This window comes from Kryptolebias marmoratus, linkage group LG20 (genome assembly GCF_001649575.2).
Source record: "Kryptolebias marmoratus isolate JLee-2015 linkage group LG20, ASM164957v2, whole genome shotgun sequence".
NCBI lineage: Eukaryota > Metazoa > Chordata > Actinopteri > Cyprinodontiformes > Rivulidae > Kryptolebias > Kryptolebias marmoratus.
This window is the reverse complement of record NC_051449.1, coordinates 17,478,008-17,501,679: the sequence shown is the minus strand read 5'-3', so window position 1 is coordinate 17,501,679 and position 23,672 is coordinate 17,478,008. Positions and strand designations below refer to the sequence as shown.

The following is a 23,672-nucleotide window of genomic DNA, read 5'->3' as shown; positions in this document are numbered from 1 at the left end:
ATATGTAATTACATTGCGAGTATAGTTTACTTTGAACTCAGAAAGTTTATTTTCTTGACTTTCCAATACAATGTTTTGCATTTGATCCAACATCTACCTCACTGCACTGACAGAAAGAACGTAACAAAAATTAAACTTCTTACTGACCTCTACTGGTGCATCACAACCAGGAGGTTTGGAAAAATATTAGAAGCTGTTTTTCTTCTTTATTGATGGTAAAAAAATACAGAAAAGCTGTGTGAATAAGGAAACGAGCACTAAACAGACACAAGAGGTGCAAAAGCATTTACTGTATCAGACACATGTTCAGTAAATTTGCCAGATTAGTAATAAACAGAGTCAGTTCATTCTCAAAGATGCATCTGTGTCACGTTTATAATAACAAAAACATGAAGTTTTTTTTTCCCACCTGGATAGGCAAATAAATTTGGCTTTTTTTTTGTGTGAAAAAATTAATATATGAAATTTTTCAGAACATAAATATGAGGAACTATAACACTAAAAACACCACTTATCAAATGTTAATATAAAGATTCTGATAACAAAACACATTCAAACTCATGATATCTACATAAGCCTCGTAGCAGAACAATGAAGAGGTAACAGAGCTGAAACCATCGTGATGAACTGCCAGCACAGAAGACTCAGTCCTTGTGGATCCACACACACAGTCAGTCCACAGATTTGCATATTTTTTCGACCATTCTGTTAAACTCTTCTGGTTCGTCGGCATACACATGGTGCGAGGCGTGATCTATAAGCTGCAGTGTGAGACAGTTCAGGAAATTAAACAATGGAAACAAACAATCACCTGTTAATTAATTCTGCACATTAATTCAAGTCTGCTGTTTACATTTTGGTCTTATAATTAGATTAGATTCTCTGGATATATGTGTGTGGTTCTGTATGGAAATGTCTGCGTCCACTCACCAGCACTCGGGTGTGGGCCTGGCCTCTGATCTCGGCCACTCTGTCCCCAGATGAGCTGTCCATCCACGACTGAGCTCCATAAAACATGGTGACGGGCATGGAGGGGGGCAGAAGGTGAACACGCTGCAGCATCGGCCTCTTGGCCCAGCCCAGTGTCTCTGACATGGCCCGGAAACCCACCTCCCCACTGGAAGGAAGAAAGGAAAAAAGAGAGGAGTGATACTGGAAAACATCAATTCTTTCTTTATGTAAAACGTTTAGCGCCCAGATGAAGTGGACATGAAGCTGCACACGTTGAAAGGCCATGTGACTGTATTGCAAAAATTAAATGAAGGCTGGAGGTGGCAGTACGGGCACGGTGATGGTCCCATGTCAGAGTCTAGTTTGTGATGGAACAGAGTCATTTAGCCATTGCATCCACTACTGTTGTACTGGTCCTCGAGATCCAGCAGATCAACACCGGGTCAGAGTTGATGTCCAAGATGATCCGCCGCATGTTTGATTGGGGAAAAAACCAGGGACCTGGCTGGGTACAGGAGGACCTTAACATACCACAAGCAGCCCATAGACACATGTACTATGTGTGGTTGAAAGACTGTAGGAGGGTGCTGTATGTCACTAATGTGGTGCTGCGCCATCAGAGTCCCTCAAATCACTGCCAGAGATGCCTTTTGGTGGTCTATTTTGGCCAACCAGAACCTTCATGGCATGTGTGGGTACCCACTGGTTCCAACATCAGGATGCCCCACATACCAAGCAATTGCACGAGACAACCACCCAGCCTCGCAAACCCACAACATGACTCCTTACAAACTCCATGAAGTGCTGGTGATGCTGTCTAATACAGCTACAAGACATCCTGTGTCTGCTGACCTTCACTCACTTTTTTAGACTGACTTTTGAATGCTCCAGCAACCGCTTGATAACTCTATCACTTCAGCTCGTTATGTCACCACTTACGCCCTCTGGTGGCCATTCTAGATGTGCCGCCTCTTTGCAAATCAAATCATTTACAGACCCCATTGATGGACTGCACATGGACCAAATTATGTCCAAATGGGACACATTTCCGTCTGGGTGCTTAACTCTTTCGCAGTGAGTGTGGGTTTTTTTCCCCCTCAGCTTGTTGTTAGAAACAGGGTTGTTGAACAACTTGACGTTTGGCCCGTACCTCGGATTCTGCGCGTTACAGTGGTAGATGTACTCCGTCATCGTGTTGTCATCAAACAGATCCTCGAACTTCCTTTTGAAATCAGGACGGAATCTGTTCACCAAGCCCGGGCCTGAATCAATCAAACATACACTGTTAGTTGACGGGAGTGTGTTTTATTTGTCACAAAGCAGCAGCAGATAAGAGATTTGAACCTGTTACCCCATGGGCCTGCCGCTCTGATCACAGCCAGCGGGTTGAAGAGGGAAACAACTGTCACAATGGCTTTCGCCCACCGGGGAAGGGTCGGCCTCTTCACCACCTCTGTGCCCTGACTCTCGTTGGTCGTTGGCTTTGCTCGCTCGGGGAAGCCCCAGGGGTCCACCAAGATAAGATGCGACACTCTGTAAAGATACAGTGCAGTACATCAGCTGGCATTTATTTATCAGCTTACATCTTGAAAACGTTGTGTTTTTACATAAAAAAAAAAAACAACTATGCGGCACAATGCATTTGAATAGCAATAATAATTGTGTTAGAGGATTTCTTCAGTTAACAACTCATAAACACTTTTGAGACAGTATAATCTAAAAGTACAACAAGGAAATCATGGATACTGTAGTTCATCTGTGTCACCCACCTGCATCGTTGTTTATTGCTCGACACCACCTGATGTTTTAACATCTGCAGCTTGATACTGATCTACCTGAAACTGGTGCTAAATGTCAACAAAACTAAGACCCCGTTCACACCTGGCACTAAAATCCATTCTTAGCCTGTCGGATGGTGCTAAGGACGGACCTTTACGTGCGTTGAAAGCGTCTTCACTCAGGCCACCTTTGGAGGTGGTCTGGACCCTTTTTATCCACACACATTTAGTAGTCTGAACACGATCTGTCCTGAGCCCCACTGTAGGACCTCCTTACCTAAATGAAGTGACCCCACACACTGTGGTCGCTGCAAGCTACAATAAGCAGTGTCAATCACAGGGCATCTGTCTGTGCAGCCTTATGTGGCATTATAGTCACCTAATGAAACACAGTGCTGACTGTACATTCACGATAAGGATGTGCAGAAACCAGATGACGACTGTCAGCACAATCAAGTTTTATGGGATAAAGTCTAAAGTCACTAATCATTCTATCATTATATCCCCTTATATCACGTCTGTTAGGTAATTAAGTTTATTAAGAGGTAACTCCACAAAAATTGTGACTCAAATGGCTCTGAACTGTGCTATTGTCAAAATAATTTGGTTTCATGTGTGCACCCCTTTCGGTGGAAGTGAATCTCGCTAAGCTGCAAACATTTGCCAGTTTACGCTTCTGTCACAGTATTGATCACTTGCTGAAACTGCTGCCTGCTGAGCCCAAAAGCAACAGCGACACTTCCTCGGAGATCGCACTATAATGCCAACAAGCTACCCGGCTGAGCCACTTTTAAACCAAACAGAGCTAATGAGCGGTAACACCGTTTTAGTGTGTGCCTTTTAGATAGAGCAGAGCAGAGCAGAGTTTATGGTGTGATTAATGAGCTTGGTGATCATTCTTCCCGCATTCAGCCTGATTGCTGCAAGATCATAACACTACAGTATAAAACTGATCGTCTGATATTGCACAGGAACAATGTTTATTGTAGCTTTAAATGTTATTTGGAGGAAAATGTCTTGGGAAATTTACTTTCTTTATGAGAGGTAGATGAAAGAACTGATACCACTGTAATATCTTAGAGCTAAATTGAACCTACAGCCACCAGTGGGTTTGTTTGGGTTTTTTTTAGCTTACCGTAGAGACTGGCTGTCTTAAAGTAATAAACTTTTTGAGCAAAAGTATCAGAAGCTCAGAAACTTTGGCGAGACCACAGGGTCAAACAGGAGAGCTGTTGGCAAAGATTAAACTGTAAACTTTTTCTGTAGGTTTAGGTAGGTTTGGAGAAAGGAATAAACACTACAACCCAGCTCAGAATTAGTAGTTTGTATGTGAAACATGGCGCCGGCGTTACCGTGGCTTTAGCATGTTTTTGGTTCCATAATGGCTCGTTAGTGAGTGATAAATTCAGAACATGTTAGTCAACTACATTTTAAGAGAAAAAGGCTCACACAGCCAAACAAGATCCCTTTGTTCTTTCAACATCTCAGTAGTAATACTAAAAGCTTGGTTGAAATTCTCAGTTCTCAGAAAAGCTTTTCAGTATAACTCAGTTATCTCATCTTCATGATTACCTAGAAGGGTGCTGAATTGCGTATGAGGTGGCCAGATAACCCCCCAAACTGTGTCCCAGCAGGACCATGTTCTCCACCCCGACGGACTGCCTCCATTGTTCAACGGAGTTCACGAACTGCTCCTCTGCCTTGGCGGCATCTGAGGGGAAGTGAGGCCTGGAACTTCTGCCAAAGCCCAACAGGTCAAAGGCGTGGACGGTCCGCGAGCGACTCAGCGCATCCAAGTTCCTGATCCACAGGCCGACGCCTCCTCCGAAGCCGTGAACCATCACCAGGGGAGTCTTAGATGCTAGAGAGGAAAACAGGAGGAGAAAAGATCATTATGATGCTCACTCTAGGGCAGTGATCAACAAGTGGCGGCCCGTGGGCCACACCCATCCTGCAGAGAAGTGTGGTGGAGGCTCCTGACTGCAGGGTTAGGGTTAGAGGAGAAGAAACGTGCTGTTGTATTTAAGGCGTTTTGAATGCATTTCTCTCATTTTACCAATTCATGTGAGGGTTAAACTGAGTCATGCTGAGACATTTTTAGTTTGACAGCATATTTAAAAGGGGTGACAATCTGATGAAGAACCTTGACCTTCCACACTCTGAAGGCTGTTGATGGTCCTCTGATTCTTCTATGATTGGCAATTAAGTCAAAATAAAGTGTTATTCTGTATTTTAACAAAGCATTGCTGCTTCCGGTTCTCGAATTTGTGCATCAGTGATGTCAAACACAAACTCATAACACTTTGTCAACAGCCTTTTATTAATTTGTTCCAAAAGGTTCTTTTTTCACATTAGTAATACTTTATAAGACTTGATTTTTTTTTCACACTTTTCCATTCTTGCACAGTGACTCAGGCAAAGTAACATCCAAACCTTTTCAGTAAAAAAAGCAAAATGATTTTAGTTAACGTGAACGTAAGAGGTTGGCATAACTTCTAGTTAAAAAAAATGTAGCTTTCAAAATCTATGAAATAAGGCAGCTCACTGCTATTCAGCTTCTGTGCATCAAATAAAAAGTTCCTGCTCTATAGGTTCACACCCATTTCCACCATTGAGACAGAGAAGATCATTTAAGAACGACGTACCTTGTTCTGCAGGTTTAGGAGCTGCCTTGTTGGTGACAGACAGAGTCCATATTCGGTCCTGGTTTGGAAGAGTCACAAATCTGGCCCAAATGTCATTTTGAATACCTGCAACGAGCAGCGAAGGAGGGCATAAGCTACATTTCATCAATTAACGCTCCGTGGTTACGTCATCACCCAGCATGATGCGTGTCAACACACTCTTACAGGCAAGAATTTTGGACTCTGCGGTCTTCAAAAGGGACATGGAGGTCGGACGCCAGGACGGCCACCAGCTCCAGAATGAACTTGACCTATTCAGAGTCAAAGGCATGGAAAGAATGAAGAAATAGCAGATAGTACAGGGTCTACTCGGCACGTGCTGAATGCATAGTACCAATACTTCTGGCTCAGGGCCAAGGTTAAAGCCAGCGTAGTCAATGTTATCATTATTTGCATGGCACACACACAGGATGGCTACACAGACAAGAGTCACATTTCAAAGCCATCATGCTATAAGCTAAGGCCCAAACCCACAGCAGTGCACATCCTCACTATTTATGAGCCTTTGTTAGTATTTTATAACCAAACAAGAAGACAATATGACGGCTGTCTCACCAGTTTGTTTTATTCCCCGACCTGAAACAAAAAGAGTGATTAAACTGAGCTGAACTGGACTCAGTCTGTGTGTGTAGGTACGAATAGGACCAGCCTCAGATTTCTGCCTCCACCACCAGTGGGCCAAGCAAAGACTCACCTGTTCCAACAATCAGCAGTTCAGCTCAGTTTTGCTGAGTCACTAACCTCTGCTCCCCTTCCTTTCAGCCCGTTACAATAATACAGGGCGTGCTTCTTATCCATTCAGTCTTAATAATGCCACTCCTGCTTCTTTATCATTACTCTGACAGACTTATGTAACACAAAGTCAGATTCTTGACATTTCACTTTCTTTGTGTGTTATTCCTGTTGCTGAATATTAAGTAACAATGTATTATATAACATAAATACAGAGATATAGGAGCAGAAGTTAGCTGTAAGCTTTATAAACATGGATTTAGACTTTTATTCCATATAACGTTTATTTTTTTATTATTATTATTTCCGTTATAATGACACAGCACTGCTTAAATTATCCTACGTGTCGGCATCAGCTAAAGTCTCGAAACATCCAGTTTCCAGAAGTTTATCTAATGTCCAGTCGTCTGATGTAACCAGACTGCTATAGTTTGGAGTTAGAAAAGGAGCAAAGTTACTCACTCAGTCTCACAATCGTTCTGCATGGAAGCTGTGGTTGTAGCCGTATCCATTAGCTGACACATTCCGGTTACTACATTCAGACCAATAAGGGTTGACAACAAATTGTCCGGTGTCTGTCTTGAATTTACATTAAACCCTTTATGCTAGTTTCCCTTGTTTTGTAACCTGTGCATTCCTACGTCAGCTGACTGTTTGCAAAGATCGTCTATCGCAAAGATGTATAAACTCTGGGCAACAAAAGACATACTAGGCAAACAGTAAAGGGCTGTTCGGAGTCAACTAAAATAGAGAAATCCTCTCTAAATTCTCTTTGTTTAGTAGACATTCTGATGCTATATTAGTAACGTTTCTGTATGTGGCAAATCGTTAAAAAAAACAACTAGAGGAAATGTATCTTGAAATGTGGTGGAGTAAACCATCTTGCTGTTATTTAAATATCTTTACTCTTCTTTAACTCAATTGCAGCTACTCGGATGATATTTTTTGTTACACCGACGCCGCTTCCGGTTGGTCAGGACACGTCACTTGTTTGACTGAGGAAGAGGAGCTGTGCAAACCCCATCAACAAAGATATAGAGTTTAACCGAAGAATCATGTCAAACTCGGTCCTGTCTGTTATTTCTCGGTTTCTGGAGGAGTACAGTGGCACGACGCCCACCAAGCTGAAGGTGGTGGACGCGTATCTGCTGTACATCTTGTTAACAGGAGCGCTGCAGTTCCTGTACTGCCTCCTCGTTGGAACCTTCCCATTCAATAGCTTTCTATCGGGCTTTATCTCGTGTGTGGGTTCTTTCATTCTCGCAGGTAAATGATCATGCAGTTAAATGTCTTGGCAGCTAACTATTACAACTCGCCTCAAAGTTTTCAATCGTTATTTGAACTTGTGGCCTCTATCAGTGCGTGCACATAACAGCTAGCTAGCTTAGCTAGCTAAGCTAAACTGGTCTTAGTGTTTAATTTCAGTAACAGAGGAGGACGTAAATATATATAAACCTGCTAACAAAAGTTTGTTTTCCACACATAAACGGTTCAAATGGTCAAGCAAATTTTGTCTAACACGTTTTTCAGAATTACTTGAATTTAGACATTAAATTTGCAGTTTACATGTGAAAACTATTTTATTTGTACATGGTTAGCAGACCTGTTAAACATTTCTCTGTAGATGGCCATGTATAAAAACTGGACTATAGATGTTAGAAAACCTCTCGTACTTTTTGAGTGCCTGAAGAATGACCATTAAAATATAAAAATTCACAAAGTAAATAAAGTGTGGCTACTTAAAAGCAAAAGGTAATGAATCAAAGAGAGCCTCAAGGCTTTTTCACAGTGCTGGTATTTAGGTTTAAACATGTATAGGTAAAACAGATTAACCAAAAAAGTCAACATGATCCTTTAAAAAAGTGTGATGTAAAAGCAAAAAAAACCCAACAAGTTTTTCATGTACAGTTCGGTTTTGATCTACCTCCTCATCAGTTTTTTACTTTGGTTCCAAGAAGTCAGACTTTCTTATGAACCATTTTGGGGCTTTTTGAAGTTCTTTAAAAGTTTTCTTTGAATTTATTTCTTGTCCCTGCTGAACTCCTGTTTAAAACACTTGGCACAGAGCGCTGTGGTTACTTAAAGCATTTGAGAAAACTGTACTAAATGAATGTGACACAGAGTCTGGGAGGGAGATGTGTCATCACCCAGTTGATCTCCTTTATTCCATAGTTTGAGTTAAATAGCTTCAACTATGTTTTTTTTAGTTGAATTGAACAAACTTATATTTGTAAATGCAAGCCGGTAAAATGACCCCAGGCTGAACTTTCTCTGCAGTTTGTACATGGGTAAAATGACTGATCCAAACCTTTGTGTTTTACAGTGTGTCTTCGGATCCAGATCAACCCTCAGAACAAAGGCGACTTCTTGTCTATTTCCCCAGAGAGAGCCTTCGCTGACTTCCTGTTCGCCAGCACTGTCCTCCACCTCGTTGTGATGAACTTCATTGGCTAAAACAGATAAAAATCAAAATCAAAAGGTATATATTTTACACTTTTTTAATTATATGTGCCAATAAAGTGGAATTAGTGTGTATGAAATACCACTTTAGCCACTAACTTGTTTGGTGGATTCAGTTACCCTTCGTTTTTAAACATTCAGTACTAAACGTCATGTTTCTCTTCATGAAGTTTCCTCTGAAGTTGTTTGTGTCACACTGCCAGCTTTTTCTCCTGTTAGTGGCCAGTTTCATGTAGGTCTAAAAGGGCCTAAAGGGATAGTTTGGATATTTTGAAGTGGAGGCTTTGGAAAGGTTATGAACAAATCTTGTTGATCGCTTGATGTTGGACGAGACCAAAGTGGATTGCTGCCATCTTAAAATGACTCAAACTTCAAAAATATCACAGCAGATCATGCAGACACTATTCTATAAACCTCTACGCTGCCGTCAGTTTAGCATAACACGGTTATTCATGAAGAGGTTTATAGTTATTTGCAAGAGCATCTAGCAGTAGCAGCTAGCTGTAGCTGTTCTGGTGCACTTCGACCAGGATTTTCTGCCAGAATAACTAATGCAAAATGGATAATGGTGTAAAAGTTAAAAGAAAATGTGTTTGCATAAACTGTTGTGAGATTTTGGAGGTTGGAGTTGTTTTAAAATGGCCTAAAACTGCTTCAGCCATTTAAAGTTAAATGTTGCTTGTCCAAACTGAGGGTGATGAAAGAGCTATCTAAAACAGGTAAGATGATAAGTGCTCATAGCCTTTCCACAGAAACCCACTTCAGGAGATCCAAACTGTTTAATAATAAAATTAATAGAATCAGAACATTTCTTCCTGCTGTTCATGGAGCAGTGTGACTCAGCCAGCAGCTACTTGGAGAAACGCTTCCACCAGGAAACGTGAAGGTGATAAACTGCTGAAGGATGTGGCTGTGGATTGAGACAATACTCCCAGCAGGCAACAAACATACACGGGAGGCACAGCTTTGTCCTTTCGTTGTCAAACGGCTGCGGATAGATAAGCTGCCTCTCAGATGGAAACGACGTCACGTGTTGCTGTTGCTTTTTAGCACTCCAGATGGCCAGGCTGCTCCGTCCTGTCTCTGTTGCTACTCGCAAATAGAAGTGGCCCAAAACGCTGTTGCTTTGTGTCCCAACAGATCACACGAGAAGTCATCAACCCCTCCTAAAAAAGCTCTGGATGCTACAATGGATTCTTTTGCTGATCTGGACAGCCAATTCCCAGCATCAAAAGTCAACCAGCAGCATCGTCCTACATTTAATGCAATACGGTTTTCTTATTGATGACACGATGCTTGTTTTTTTATGTAAGCATTTGTAAAGCATTCCCTTTTTGCACTGACAGAAATAAAACATCTGTAACAGTGGCTTTGGCAAACTTTTTGAACGTCTTGTCATTTTAATAATTAAATGTGGAATTTAGTAATGTACTGTTTCAGACAGAAAGCTGCTAATAGGAATAGTTTGACCATTTAAAGAGCGTCTCTTTAAATGCCACAGAGCATACTTATCTGTTTTAATGACAAGTAAATAGAGTAATCTACTGAGTTGAGTTATCTCTCCTGCAAAGAAAAACATTTAAAGGTCGTTTGGAGATAAAATAGATTCAGATAATCATGAATGACTTTATTATTGTCACAGGAGTTTAGTTTATGGGGTTTTGGGGAATAACTTGGCACCATTCTGGGTGTTTTTATTTCATTATTTGGTATTAATTGCATATGGTCAGCAAACATGACATACTTTCTTAGAGTTTTAACTAAATTTCAAATAGAAACTGATGTTTTAAAATGGGGCAGCTCTTAACCACGTGCGACATTTATAGCTAAATATTAAAATGATACTTTTAATGCACTTCTGCTTCTTTATTTGTGCACATTTAAACGCAGCAGTGTTTAAACCATCCGCATGTTCTCGTATCCCCTGATTGTTTCCTCTGAAAGGAAACGACCGAAGCCAAGAAATAAACACGGAGGCCAAAATGTAAATCTCGAAGCAAGCGGGAGCGGAGGGGGTGGGGGTGGGGGATGTTTTTTATCATGATTTCTAAAATAATTGATGCAGATCAAACAGCTTTCTTCCAAATTGGCTTTGAATGAAACTAATTTAGAAGAAGTTACCAAATGGACCTGTTGCAGTGTTGTTACACAGCACATCAAAACACAGCCCGTAAATTAGCTTAATAGGGCATAGATTTTAAAGCGGTAAAACGTGTGAACGGAATATCCGATGAGGCTTACTCCTACTGGGTGAAGTGCTCGTGAATGTAAACGAAGTGATAATTTCAGTATTACTAACATCATCAAAATCAAAACAACTGGAGGCATCACACCTCTAATTTGTGGTTTCCCACATCCAGACTTGTTATCTTAAAGTTGCTGGAGATTAATATCAATGTAGGAGCTGTCGGAGACCCGCCTCCCCGAGCGTCTTCATTAAAACGACGGCTCTGATCAACTGAAGTGGGCTTCTGTAGAAAAGTGATTATGTACAATATTTCATCTGTTGTAGATGGCCCTGCGAGCAAGAAACTGTTTCATTCTGACCGGATTAATGAGCTAATGGCTAGTTGGAGCTGGGCCAATAACAATAATAGATTCCTTCCTTAAAACGACTCCAAATTTCATTGCAGTTCATGGGAACACCATTATATCACATGGTTATTTAACATATAACGCTGTGATTACTGTACCTCAGATTAATAAAATATGCTAAAATGTTTAAGACTGGTGCCATTTTAACACAATGGCAATTATTTTTGGTGTTAACTCATCTCAAACTAGCTGTGAGCAGGAGTGCCTCCAGGAAATATGTTACCACTGTTACTCCTGGGGTAGCGTACCAAAATCCAAAACTATAACAGCTGTTATAGATACTTTTGTCATTTATTTGAAAACTACTTTAATCACCTTCTGATATAGGCCCACTTTTTTAACTTCACAGATATAACAGCATGGTCACCACTCAACTTATTGAAGCTAGTCCCCTCCTGCCTTTAATTTATATTACAATAGAAACTAGCATTTCTTGGGGAAAAAAAAAGCGTATTGCGTGTTTCCTTGCATGCCAAAGTTTTTCTTAAAGAATCTTGTGCGATCTGTTAACACTCGGAGTATGTGTTGTGGATGACCCTCAGCAACTAATTTTAGCTCAATATCCAGAAAAATCAATGAGTTAGCGCCATTTCCGTGTTTGCTAAGGTTGATTAGCTGTGGTAGCCATCTTAAATAGGATGAGCTATAAAAGTTAATCAGTTGTAAATATACATCCAATGATAAGGTTCTGGAAGTTTCATTAAAATCTGTTCAGCGCTTCGTGAGATATTTTGAAAACAGACAGATTGTGCATTTAGGATTGTTTTGCCAGAGGGCTGCTGGAGGTGGTGGTGGTGGGGGGGATTGCCTTCCTGGCTCCCTCTTTGTGGTCCCTGTGGCTGTTAGCTTGTCTGTACAATCTTTAAATCTCCACACTGAGGTGGTTCAAAGAGCCACGTGTCTCCAGCAGGTAAGATGTTAATTATTCAGAACCATTCCAAATAACCCCATTTCAAGAGACCTGAACCGTCTGTTTAGCAAACACGCTCCGAGCGACAGGGCATATGTCCAGAAAATGAAATGTTTGGGCCCTTCTTTGAGCATACTTTGCAAGACTGAGAGGAACAAACGGGTTCTCAAAAACCAGTGCAGGTTGCTGGGATGAGGTCGTGGTGGGAAAGTTTCGATTCTCGGGTGAGCCTGAAGATTCAGCCTGGGCTTTTCAAAATAAGACTCTCAGTGTCAGGAAGCGGACGAGCGGAAAAGGCTTTGGAACCAGAACAAGAGCAAAGCAAGTGGCTTTAATCTGCTTTAACTGTTTGGTTAAACTGTGCTCTCCTGTGTAATGCACGCGTGCCCGTTGTGAAGGTCATATTCAGTAAACTTAATGTCACTGTTGACACGTTGTCCTCCCAGTTAGGACCGGTATCGGTCTCCCAGTTCTGGATTTCTTAACACTCTGGAGTCTTATCTGGGTTCTTATCCCAGTTAGTCACAGACAACTTCAGGAATTCAGTTACAACTCCTCGGGGAATTCAGCACATTTGGTCTTCACTCAAATGACCCCTTCCTTCAAAGCTAACTGGTACTTAGATGGTTAACATCTGGAAACATCTGGACCCAGCTCCTGGTCACGTCACTGAGGGGAAACTGACACAGCGAAACCTGGAGTCTGTGTTTGTGCTCGGAAGGAAAATTTGCTCCAAAAACAACCCCCTCAAAGTCGAGCGCGAAATATGTTGCAGCTCCTTAAACTCACCTTCAGCCTGTTGCCATGGATACCAGGTATGACAGCTGACGTCAGCCGATGCTAAAAGGCATTTGATTAATGATTTCAAACAAATCATGATGGGTGTCTCGGCTGCCGTCTTTCCACTTCATTGTTAGGTTTTTGTCAAACTGTTTGGCTTCATTATAAAATGTTTTTATTATTCTTTCTGTATGAATTATTTGGTGGAGACAGACTTGAAACTTGCTGCTGTTTTCTGCAGGAGGCACAGAGGGAGTTTCTGTTTTTTGCAAATCTTGCAGGCTTTCATATTATTTCCCCCTCAGGCAACGGTATGTTTGAGGTTTATTCTGTCAGGCCTTTAAAATCCTGTGAGTCATTGACGGATAATCTGATTTTGGAATACAAGTATTAAAAGGGAAGTACGGAGAGAAAAAAAAATGGAACCGTGCTGTGTAACAAAGGAAACTTTAATCATAAATGTGAGCAAGGACACGTTTCCTCATTCAGCAAAGCAGATTAAAAAGGGACGATTCTGAAACTTTAAATTGTTTTTCAACATTTATCATCACTTTTTTATCAGTCTTCCTGTGTAAAGTTATCACGGACGGAGAGTTTGCAGTCCTGGAGGGAGGATCCCTCACAATCCCCTGCCACTACGAGCCTCAGTATGCCAGCTATGTAAAGTATTGGTGTAAGGGGAGCACGAGGGAGTTCTGCACCTCACTGGCACGAACCGACGACCCCGGCCCGATCAACCCGGCTGAGGAGAGAGTGAGCATCTTTGACGACCCGATCCAGCAGCTGTTCACTGTGACCATGAACAACCTGAAGCAGGGGGACTCCGGGTGGTACATGTGCGGGGTGGAGATAGGCGGAGTGTGGAAAGCCGACGACGCCACTTTCACCTACATTAAAGTCATTCATGGTGAGTAAAACGACGCATGTTCGGCTGATGGCTCCATCTTTTCAAGGCCTCACGAGACGTTTCGATGGCGTTTTGTGCAGGCGTGTCAGCTGTGAACAGCAGGGTGAGCGGCGAGGAGGGCAGCTCTGTCACGGTCCAATGCCTCTACAGTGAGAGATACAGGCATTTAAATTTCCCTTTGATCAGAATTTCATTATTGTGCCAGTCTGAGAATCCACCGTGAGACCAGCTCTGATCGCATTATCAGTGAACTTTAGAAACACTGTTGTCAGCTGGAAATCTTTCATTCGCATCGAGTGCTGGTGGAAGATCAGGGTTTACTGACTCCCCTGTGTCTGGCTGCCAACAGAGAAAGTGAGAAGAAATGGTGTCGGAGCGGAGACTGGAGATCCTGCCTGTCGATCGGTTCTGCGGGAAGCTACGAGGACTCCTCAGTGGCCATCAGAGATGACAGAACTAGGGCTTTCACTGTAACCTTTAAGAAGCTGCGGATGACAGATACTGCCTGGTACTGGTGTTCTGCAGGGCAGCACAAGATAACTGTGCAGATTCTCGTCACACCACGACCCACTACCAGTAGGTTGATAAAGAAATCCTCAATGTACTTTGCTGTAAAACGTTTCCTTTTGTTTTAATTTAGGTCTGCAGCCATGAGAAAAACGAAATGCACCCTCTTTCAAATCTAGGGTTTTTCGTATCAGGGCATAATAAATGATCTGGTATTTAAATCTTACCTCAAGTGTACAAAACCACACCGAAGATTCTACCGTGCCATTACTTATCAAATGAATTTTTTTTCCAAAATGGAACATTTGTGTGTGGAAAAACATCCACAGGATTTAAAGTAAATGTAGCAGCCAGGTGTTGCTCATCAAATGCATTTTATTACTTGATCGTCATCAGTGTGACCATGTCTATAAAAGTAGAAGATTTGGCAGCTTGCTGCTCTGAAGCATACGTGTGTGCCTTAACACAATGCCAAGAAGGAAAGGCGTCAGTTATGACCTCAGGGAAGCAACTGTTGCTGCCCATCAGTCTGGGGAGGGTTAAAGGTCATTTCCAAAGAATTTAGAGTTCATCGTTCAAGTTCATGACAGGACAATCAGAAAGAGACTGAACAAGCGTGCCTCCTTTGGATGGGTTTCCAGGAGAAAACCTTTTCTTTCAAAAAAAAAAAAAATGTCAACATATAGTTTTGGAACAATGTATTTTGAATAGATGAGACCAAAGTAGAGTGCTTTACCCAAAATGCACAGGGCCACATTTTGAGAAATCCAAACCCAGCATATCAGCACAAACACCTCTGAAATGTCAAGCACAGTGTTAGAGGGCTGATGATTTGGGCTTGTTTTGCAGCCACGGGACCTGAAAACCTGCAGTCATTAAGTCGACCATAAACCCCTCTGTAGACTAAATGATTGTGAGTCAAATGTGAGGTCATCTGTCCAACAGCTAAAGCTTGGATCAAAATGAGTCATGATGCAACAGGACAATGATCCCAAACACAGCAGCTTATCTACAACAGCAAAGCACAGAATCAAGGGGTTGCAATGACCCAAAAAAAGTCCAGACCTGAACCTGATTAAAATGGGATCTTCAGAGAGCTGTGCAGAAACAAATGTATCCAAACCTCAATGAACTGAAGCAATGTTGCAAAGACGAGTGGGCCCGAATTCCTCTCCAAACATGTGAGACTAATAAAGTCATACAAAAAAAAAAAAAAAAATCTCAATAATCAGAGTTATTTCAGCTAAAAGGAGGTTTTACAAGCTGCTAGATAATGGGGTGGAACTGGTTTTTCACGTACAGCTTTTCCATTTTGGCTTTGTGGTTGTTTAATAAATACTTTAAAGGTGGAATCTGTTGGGTGTTTTTATACACTTGAGATTAGATTTTGATTTTATCAATATCTATATTTATTTTGTCCTTTGCTTGCCACCTTAAAGATTCAAAAGTTCTACTTGCATAGCTGCAGCGAGCTGACGACTCTTCTGAAACTAGGTCAAAGATGACAAGGAGGTTTCAAGCATCAAAGAAATAAAAGTGAAGCAGACGACTGTTTTCTATGATTAATGTCTTCTCGATTGGTTAAACTTGGACATGACAGAGCATTAAAAATGGGACTGAAATGACAGTTTAGAATCTGAAGGATCGTGTATCATTTCCATCATTTTCTATGGGTGATTTGTGTTCTCTGTCATCCATTTGCTTATTTTAACCAAGAAAAAGGTCTCAAAGTCATAAGCGCTGCAGGGACTTTAGCACACACTCAGACTAGTGCACTCAAATCTTAATGTGGAACAAATAAATCCTTTATCCAGCATAAGCCTAATGTATTTTTAAAACCTACCTTGAATCATAAAAGAAAATCCACTAAAATTACACCAGTATCCAGAATCTGGGCTCCCACAAACCTGTTAAACCTGGAGAACTCTTGTCATCTTGTCACCCAAAAATACAGAAAATTAAAGGCGTAGAGAAATTAATGTGGGAATTTTGTGACACAATCCTAACTTAACAATACTTCTAGTGATAGCTCAGATCCTTCAAAGTATGGTTTTGTTGAAAGATTATGAACAGTTAATCTACTAGCCGTTGTAGATAGCTCTTTCAACGGCCTCAGTTTGGAGAAATAAAGTCTAATTCTGATTGGATTGATAAGCTGGTGACCACAGTGGCTTGCTGCCATCTTTAAACAACTCCAATCTCAAAAGTGTCCCAAGAGTTCATGTATACTTTGTTTTATGAACCTTTACAAGTCTGGGAATTTTGAATTACTCCTTTAATTTGACAGAAATAATGTATTACTTGTGTTGGAAGTGCTACAGCTAGCTGCTGCCGCTATTCATGTTTGCAAATAATCATAGAAATCTAGATAAATAACCACTTAATGAAAAACTGGCCCCAGTCATCCAGAATTAAACATTTCTCCAAACTGGCATTGTTCCAAAAGATATCTACTGTAGGTAATATATTATTTGTTCCCAATGTTTCCACAAAACCCCAAATTATTTAGGTGATGGTGTGTACAATACTGTGAAGATCCCCTGGACGTTACATCAGAGCAGCAGAGTTTACCACAAACACAAATTGAGAGTGAAAGTTTCTGTAACCTTGAGGCAAAAATAGTTCCTACACCTCTACAATACTGGATAAATCTTACACAAACAGCGTGTTGCATCCCTCTTTTTGCCTGAGTTAGTACTTTTTTCAGCCAAAGAGGAAAAAATGTGATGAAGCTGGAAGAGCCATGCGGGCACCAAGACACACACACACACCCCCACACACACAGTCGTTGAAAAAAAAGAGCTCCCGAGGAGTAAAAAGCAAGCAACTGGCTGCTGTTCTATTAATGTTTCAAATGTTGCTTATTCCAACTTTAGTGGGATTAATATTTAATAGTTGGAAAATTCTGGGATAACTACAGCTATTAAACATTTAACCGGATGATAGCAGAAAATGAAAAGCTAGAGGATCTCTACAGTTATCATCCACCATCCCAAGTGTAATATCAGCCTGAATTATAAAACTGGTAGTCAGAGTTAAGAGCGCCTTCACTGCAGGCCTATAGAATAACAAATACGTATTTATTAAAACGTTCCTACAATTTACAGTGTTATTGTTCTGTTCAGTCTATTGTAGTTCTCCTGAATAAGCACCAAAGATCATTTTAAAGAGCTTTTATTTATTCAGTCTATTTCAACCTGTATTTTCTTTTAATAAACAGTCTATTCAGTCTATGCAGTTACAATAAGTGGAATTCCCTTGTTTTAACGATCTAAAATATAATCAAGTCATGGTGTATTCTATAACAGTGTGGATATTGCTTGTATTGCTTTCTGAGTGATGTTAGCTGCTTATCCCGCTTCCTCAGTATGTAAACTTCTGACCACAACCAGATCTGAGAAACCTTGCTGTTTTTGTAGCTCACTGCCAAAAAGTGGAAGGTGGGAGGTTCATTTGCATGTTGTATTAGCAAATTATCTCATAAACAACTGGATGGATTTCAAAGAAACTCTCAGAAAACAGTAATTAAAAAAAACAAAAAAAACAAAACTACAACCTATTAATTTTAGGTGCCAACTCGATTCAAGATGGCTGCCACAATCAAGTGACTTTAAAATACACAAAAAACAGTTCGACCTCAGCCAGTTTAGAAGGTATTTAGCTAAAACTTGGTGTGTTGGTAGCTGAGAATCATCCTCAACACATACTCCAAGTCCAAGTGTTACACATTGCACAAAATTTTTGTCTAAAGCTGTCAATAACTGTTGGAGCCAACCTTGTTTTCCTGTTAGCAAAATATCTCATGCTCTATTCTACAGATTTTATTGGAACTTCCTGAAATTAATTACTGACTGTATATCTACAACTGATTAACTTTTGGAGTCAACTGAATTAAAGATGGCTGCCACAGCCAACTGATCCTACAAAACCTAAAAATGGCTAAGACTCACTCAGTTTTACAGCTAATGAGCTCAAATTTGATGTAGTAGTCACTGAGAATCATCCCCAACACATATGTTGAGCACTAACAGATTAAGCAAGAGCTCACGATATCATGTGAGATTACAAATAGTATAACAGAAACAGTATAACTCCATCATTTCCCAAAAATGATTTGAGATTATAACCCTGACACTAAAGGCGGTGAGCAATATGCATTCCTTCAAGAAATTCTAGGCTTTAAATTTAAAATTAGTTTTGCCTTTAGGAGCAATTGTAGTTGCTTTGTTGTTGCATGAATACATTTGGCGTTCGCAGCGAATTGGATCTTGTTTCTTGGGCGATGACACTGACATTGATTTTGTTTTTGCCGTTTGAAATGCAGCATCCTTTCTGACAATGTAACACAGGTTTCATGCTTTCAGCACATGCACTCATGGCTTTAGAAAATGACATATTGTCATTAGAGCAGACTTTGAGCCTTCAGCTAAACCACTCAGTCCATCCTGATAAGAATTTATCATCACTGTCAAAATGAACTGGTGATAATAAATGACAAAACACAAAACCCCGATCTTTCATGTAGGTTATTCTAGGTCATTTTAATTATAGGAGTGTACCACCGAAGGCCTGGATGTGAATCACACAAAATCACAAGCTGGACCATTGTTGTTAGCCAGAAAGCCTCTGTGATTGGCAGGTTTAAAAATAATGAAAATTACATCCTTAAAGCTAGATTTGTTAACATTTTCAATCAAAGATCTTGACATTCATGTTGCCAGTTGAGACTTTTAACTATCAAAAATATGGTGCTTTGTGTGGACAAGAAAAGCTCAGTTTTGTGTTTGGTATTAAGTCCTATAATCTACTTAAATGAGATGGAGATGATTTCAGGATCAATATGAACAGCAGAAGCTCTCAGGTCTGAAGTTGTGTGTGCCATCAATTATTTAATCTCATCTATCAAGAGTATTGATTATATAAACTCATTTTATTACTGCTACAGAGACCCTCTAGTGCCTGTCATGATACTTCATTTATCTTCTTGATGTTTACTATCTACAGCTCTGTTGTCTGTTACATCTCCACACGCGACAAGTCGGTCTGTGGTACACCTGCCTCCACCCAAAGCCATCACTAAGGAGCCCTGGAGCAGCAACAGGTAAGACCCTGCACTTCGTGATTACCACATCTTTAGCTACAAGGAACTAGAAAATGTCTGAAGAAAATCTGAATCGTGCCAAGGTAGCTAAAAAATCAACATCAACTTTGTAATAATTTAAGATCAAGTGCCCACATTTCAATATATAAACTATAAAAGGCATGTAAAGAGAACCAAGATCAAAAGAAATGATAAAGCTGCTGCCAGTGGCTCATTAGGGTCATCACAGTAACTCCCTGATAACACACTTAAGACAGGTAGACAGAAACAGACTCAAAAGTAAGCCTCGAACAAATAGTCACTGCACTTTTTGGAACTATGAGCTATATTTTTAAAAAAGCTTGAACTGTGAGCAGAAGACTCAAGTAATCACCCATGTGAAGTTTCATGTTTCTACAGTGTTTTATGTAGGAGTGATGACAAGTAAAATGACCATTTACTTCCAGTTTTGACAAGAATATTTTGAGCTAAAATATAAGTGAAGTCTGTGGAAGCGTGAGTGCGTGATCTCCGCACTCTGAAGGGATTTGTGAGAAAACTCCAGGTTCTATAACTGCAGGAGACACGCTGGGTGAAAGAAGACAAAAATATCTACGTTTTGATACATAATATGTGTATGTACTAAAAAAGCTGCAGGATAAAAAAAGGTTTGTTTGTAAGATTTTGGAAAGTTTAGACAGCTCAAAAGTTAGACATCATCAAGGGTAGAAAAACCTACAAAAGTCATACAAATTACTATTTCTGTAAAAATGATAAAAACATCAAAATGCCAGTTCAGCCATGGAAAGCCTGCGGTGAACTATGTCTGAGCTATAGAGCTCCAAAGAGGGCAGGGTTTTCTCATTCACTTCGCCAAATTGTCTTTGTTGTGGATAAAAAAAAGTTTCTCACAATTTTTTTGTGAATTTCGTGCACGTCATACGATGTACCTCTACTAAAAAGTCACACCGCACCATTCCTGATTGAGCCGCATGTTTTGATGCATAATTTGCATTATTTTTTAAAGCTGTGGTGCTGGAAAACAAACAAACACACTGAACAGAATAGTAATAAGGGTGCTTCAGTGCATGCATTGGCGCCCTTAATGAGAACCTCTTAGACGGGCTTTGTGTCTGTGTTTCAGTAACATGCTGGCATCTGTGGTAGTGTGTGTCTCAGTCATGTTCATTGGGGTCATGGCCGTCTTCTCCAGAAAGTTGTGGAAGATGCACAGTAAGACAACTGGTTTATTTGAATTTTCTATCTATGTCATAAATCTGTAAAACCCTATAAACAAAGTAAGAAACTTGGAAAATAAAATGATGACTATCCATTTTCAGAGAGCAAGCTTTCGCCAAGTGAAACTGAAAAGTTGAACGCTAAATTCATTGTAAGCTCCTTCATCTGTCATCTTTGATTGATCCTGTTTAAATACATCATTAGTAAGGATATCATCAGTAGCTATAGTACTAATGCTTCTTTTTGTCTCCTAAAGGACTACCCAAAGGATGTAGGTGACTTCCAAAATGCTGCTGTCATTTTCCTTAACAAGAATTCACAGGATGTGTTTTGAGGGCCATCAGAGTAATGTTTTCTCTCAGTAATTGAATGTAATTCTTGTCCTAATCTACTGCAAACAACATGCACTAAAGTTCTTTTATATCACGTACCATACTGTCATTAAAACAACAGTCTGCAGAATTCACAGAATACAAATGAAACCAGTTCACAGCATTGGTTTGGCTCAGATAATAATAAGGACATCAGAGTATGCTCTTTTCCATGCTGTGATCTGATGAGTTCCCTGTATTTCATGCACATTGTTTTTTGTTTTTTTTCAATTCAGTGTGGCTATTTAATTAAGCACAGTATTTTTGTCCGATATAATCTTTTTATTCATTAAAGTACTACTCAAAAATCATACACATTGATTATTTATTCATTAAAATTAAGATGGCATCACTTTTTTTTCCGAGACCCATAATATCCTTATGACGGGTCTATTTATTATCTTATGTTCTCTTGCATAAAAATTGTTTTGCTTGTTAAAGACAACACAGAGGAAATGTTCGTCGTCATAATGGGTATATTGCTCACTAATCCAGTTTTTAGAAACAATTTTCATGTTTGTGTTCTGTAGATTGATGTACATTAAGAACTAACAAAAGATTTTGTCTCTAGAAGCAAGTTTAAATTTTCTGGATTTCTGAAAATGACAGCTTGGAAACATTTCCCATCACACCAGCCCATTTATAATCAAATCATGCTGTTTTGGATTAAACGACATGGAGACATTCATGAAGTATGCGCCATATCTTGATCTGCCACAACATTATGTTATGATGCAATATTGCACAATTTCATGCAATCTGTATTTTAGCTTAGTTTTTGTGTTTGCTAAGGTTGATTAGCTGTGATGGCCATCTTAAATTGCTTTAACTCCAAATAGTAATTAGTTGTAAATGTGCATTCAGTGATTACTTTCTGAGAGTTTCATTAAAATCCATTTGGTGGTTCGTGAGGTATTTTACTTACATTACAGACAATCAAACTCACACCCACACACAGGCAACACAATATCGCTCACCTTTTGCCTTTCAGAGATGTGCAATAACTAAAATGCAGAAGCTCCGATTATCTTGTACCTGATGGGGTAACAGCTTACAGAGTATCCGAGTGATCCTAACCAGTTCCTGCAGCTCTGTGTTGATGAGTTGGAAGAATGTAAAATGGGCAACCAACTGAGCAACTCTGACAAGGGTTTAAATGTGATGGCTGGAAATCTTGGCAGGTTTTGTGACGTCTCCCTGCTTGGTTGACCCAATGTGACCCAGGGATTCTGTGAATTAGCAGGGGTGTCATGGTCACACAAATCAAACCTGTGGCTCCTCACATGGGAGCTACTGTAGAAGTGGCAGCAAGAACTGAAATAACATGCAAAGCATATCGTTGACTGCAAATGGATGAGAGGCTCCATGTTGACCCCAATCTATTGCTGAAAGCACCAATGGAGTGGTGGTGTTGGGGGTGGGGAGCATTTCCAGAGGAAAAGGGTGACCCAGACTACTAAACACATTTTTTGTGGACTCTTCATCATGTAAAGAGTGGGAGTTTTTTCAAAGGAAACGTGGCAACATATATGAAAGGAAGATGGAATGTGTTGGAAAACGTGTGCAGTAAAGCCTTTAGTGCCATGTAGAATGCTGTTTCAATCAATTCCTGGACCCCTTATCAATCAAATCTATGCCTCCCATTTGACCAATGTTTGGAATAGTTTTATTTATTATATTTTTTATTATGACTAGTAAATACCAAACCAGCACTTTGATAAAAAGAAAAAAAGGGAAAACAGTCAACGTTGGAGGAAAATGACCAATTCTTACAACTGTAATGCCAAACTTGTCACCTTATCAAATAAAATACTGTAAAACATTAGTCATTCAGCAACAATTTTAATGTTTTTTTTCCCTCCTGATTTACCTTTTAATCTAACTATATTTATTCATTAAATACAGAGAGGTGATAGTTTTTTTCCCCAAAGAAATAAGTCAGACCCGAAAGGGATAGTCTGGTCAATTTTGAAGTGATGTTCTGTCAGATAGTTATCGATAGTTTGGACCCTATCAGCTGTGACATCAGTCATAGAGAAAGAGGCAGAAGACTTCTGCCCTTTTCTTCATACTCTGCGGCTGATGTTATGACTGATAGGGTAATAACTTCTGATGACTCTCTGACAAAACAGCTCTTCAAAATTTACCAGACTATCCCTTTATTTTTATTTTTCATTTTATTTATCTTTATTTTAAACAGTCAAATATAGCGAAAACATATTGAGAGCTATTGTTTTTTTTGAAGGAGTTTATCTCCTTATACTAATTGTATTTTAATTAAATGAACAATTAACACTAGAGATGCTGCTGAAAAATTAATGAACCATTTAGGTCCAATAAAAAATGCCCATGTGTGCTGATTGGTAGTTATTATGGTGCCTTGTTAGAGAGCAAGAGAGAGAGAGAGGGGAAAAAAACAAGCTGGAAATAAATCAACCCAGATGGATCATTAATATGGGATAATAAATCTTCTAAAGCCAGTGGGACAAACATGAGAATTTCACTTTTTGTTTCATTCTTAGGACCTAAAAATCTGCTTTTTCTCAATTACATCCTGGGAAAACGACCAATTAACAAACTCTGGCATGAAGTGAGATCAAGATCTAATGATGCAATGAAGCGGACATATTTAGGTGGTGTAATAATTTTAGAGTGGAAAGAAGAAAACTGAGGCAGAT

General features: G+C 39.9%; 3 protein-coding genes across 4 annotated transcripts; 2 read left to right on the top strand and 1 right to left on the bottom strand.

Annotated features, from left to right (window-relative positions):
• Positions 1–268: 268 nt before the first annotated feature.
• Positions 269–6,802, bottom strand: abhd4 (abhydrolase domain containing 4, N-acyl phospholipase B). 2 transcript variants are annotated; one of them, XM_017420789.3, is made up of 9 exons: positions 6,608–6,802; positions 5,969–5,989; positions 5,579–5,664; positions 5,375–5,479; positions 4,302–4,590; positions 2,303–2,484; positions 2,102–2,213; positions 931–1,117; positions 269–761 (listed from the first exon to the last, which is right to left on the bottom strand). In XM_017420789.3, exons 1-9 carry the CDS (start codon positions 6,667–6,669, stop codon positions 672–674), a joined length of 1,134 nt encoding a protein of 377 aa, XP_017276278.1. In that variant the 5' UTR covers positions 6,670–6,802; the 3' UTR covers positions 269–671. The 2 variants fall into 2 exon arrangements, with proteins under 2 accessions (XP_017276278.1, XP_017276281.1); XM_017420792.3 differs by lacking the exon at positions 5,969–5,989.
• A 296-nt stretch (positions 6,803–7,098) lies between these two features.
• On the top strand, positions 7,099–9,984 carry dad1 (defender against cell death 1). The gene is made up of 3 exons (XM_017420816.3): positions 7,099–7,411; positions 8,469–8,624; positions 9,746–9,984. The coding sequence occupies exons 1-2, from the start codon at positions 7,201–7,203 to the stop codon at positions 8,597–8,599; spliced, it is 342 nt and encodes a 113-aa protein (XP_017276305.1). The 5' UTR covers positions 7,099–7,200; the 3' UTR covers positions 8,600–8,624; positions 9,746–9,984.
• A 2,796-nt stretch (positions 9,985–12,780) lies between these two features.
• On the top strand, positions 12,781–21,305 carry pigr (polymeric immunoglobulin receptor). The gene is made up of 8 exons (XM_017420825.2): positions 12,781–12,925; positions 13,453–13,797; positions 13,878–13,959; positions 14,147–14,373; positions 19,309–19,405; positions 20,529–20,617; positions 20,725–20,774; positions 20,880–21,305. The coding sequence occupies exons 1-8, from the start codon at positions 12,877–12,879 to the stop codon at positions 20,955–20,957; spliced, it is 1,017 nt and encodes a 338-aa protein (XP_017276314.1). The 5' UTR covers positions 12,781–12,876; the 3' UTR covers positions 20,958–21,305.
• The last annotated feature ends 2,367 nt before the right edge of the window (positions 21,306–23,672 follow it).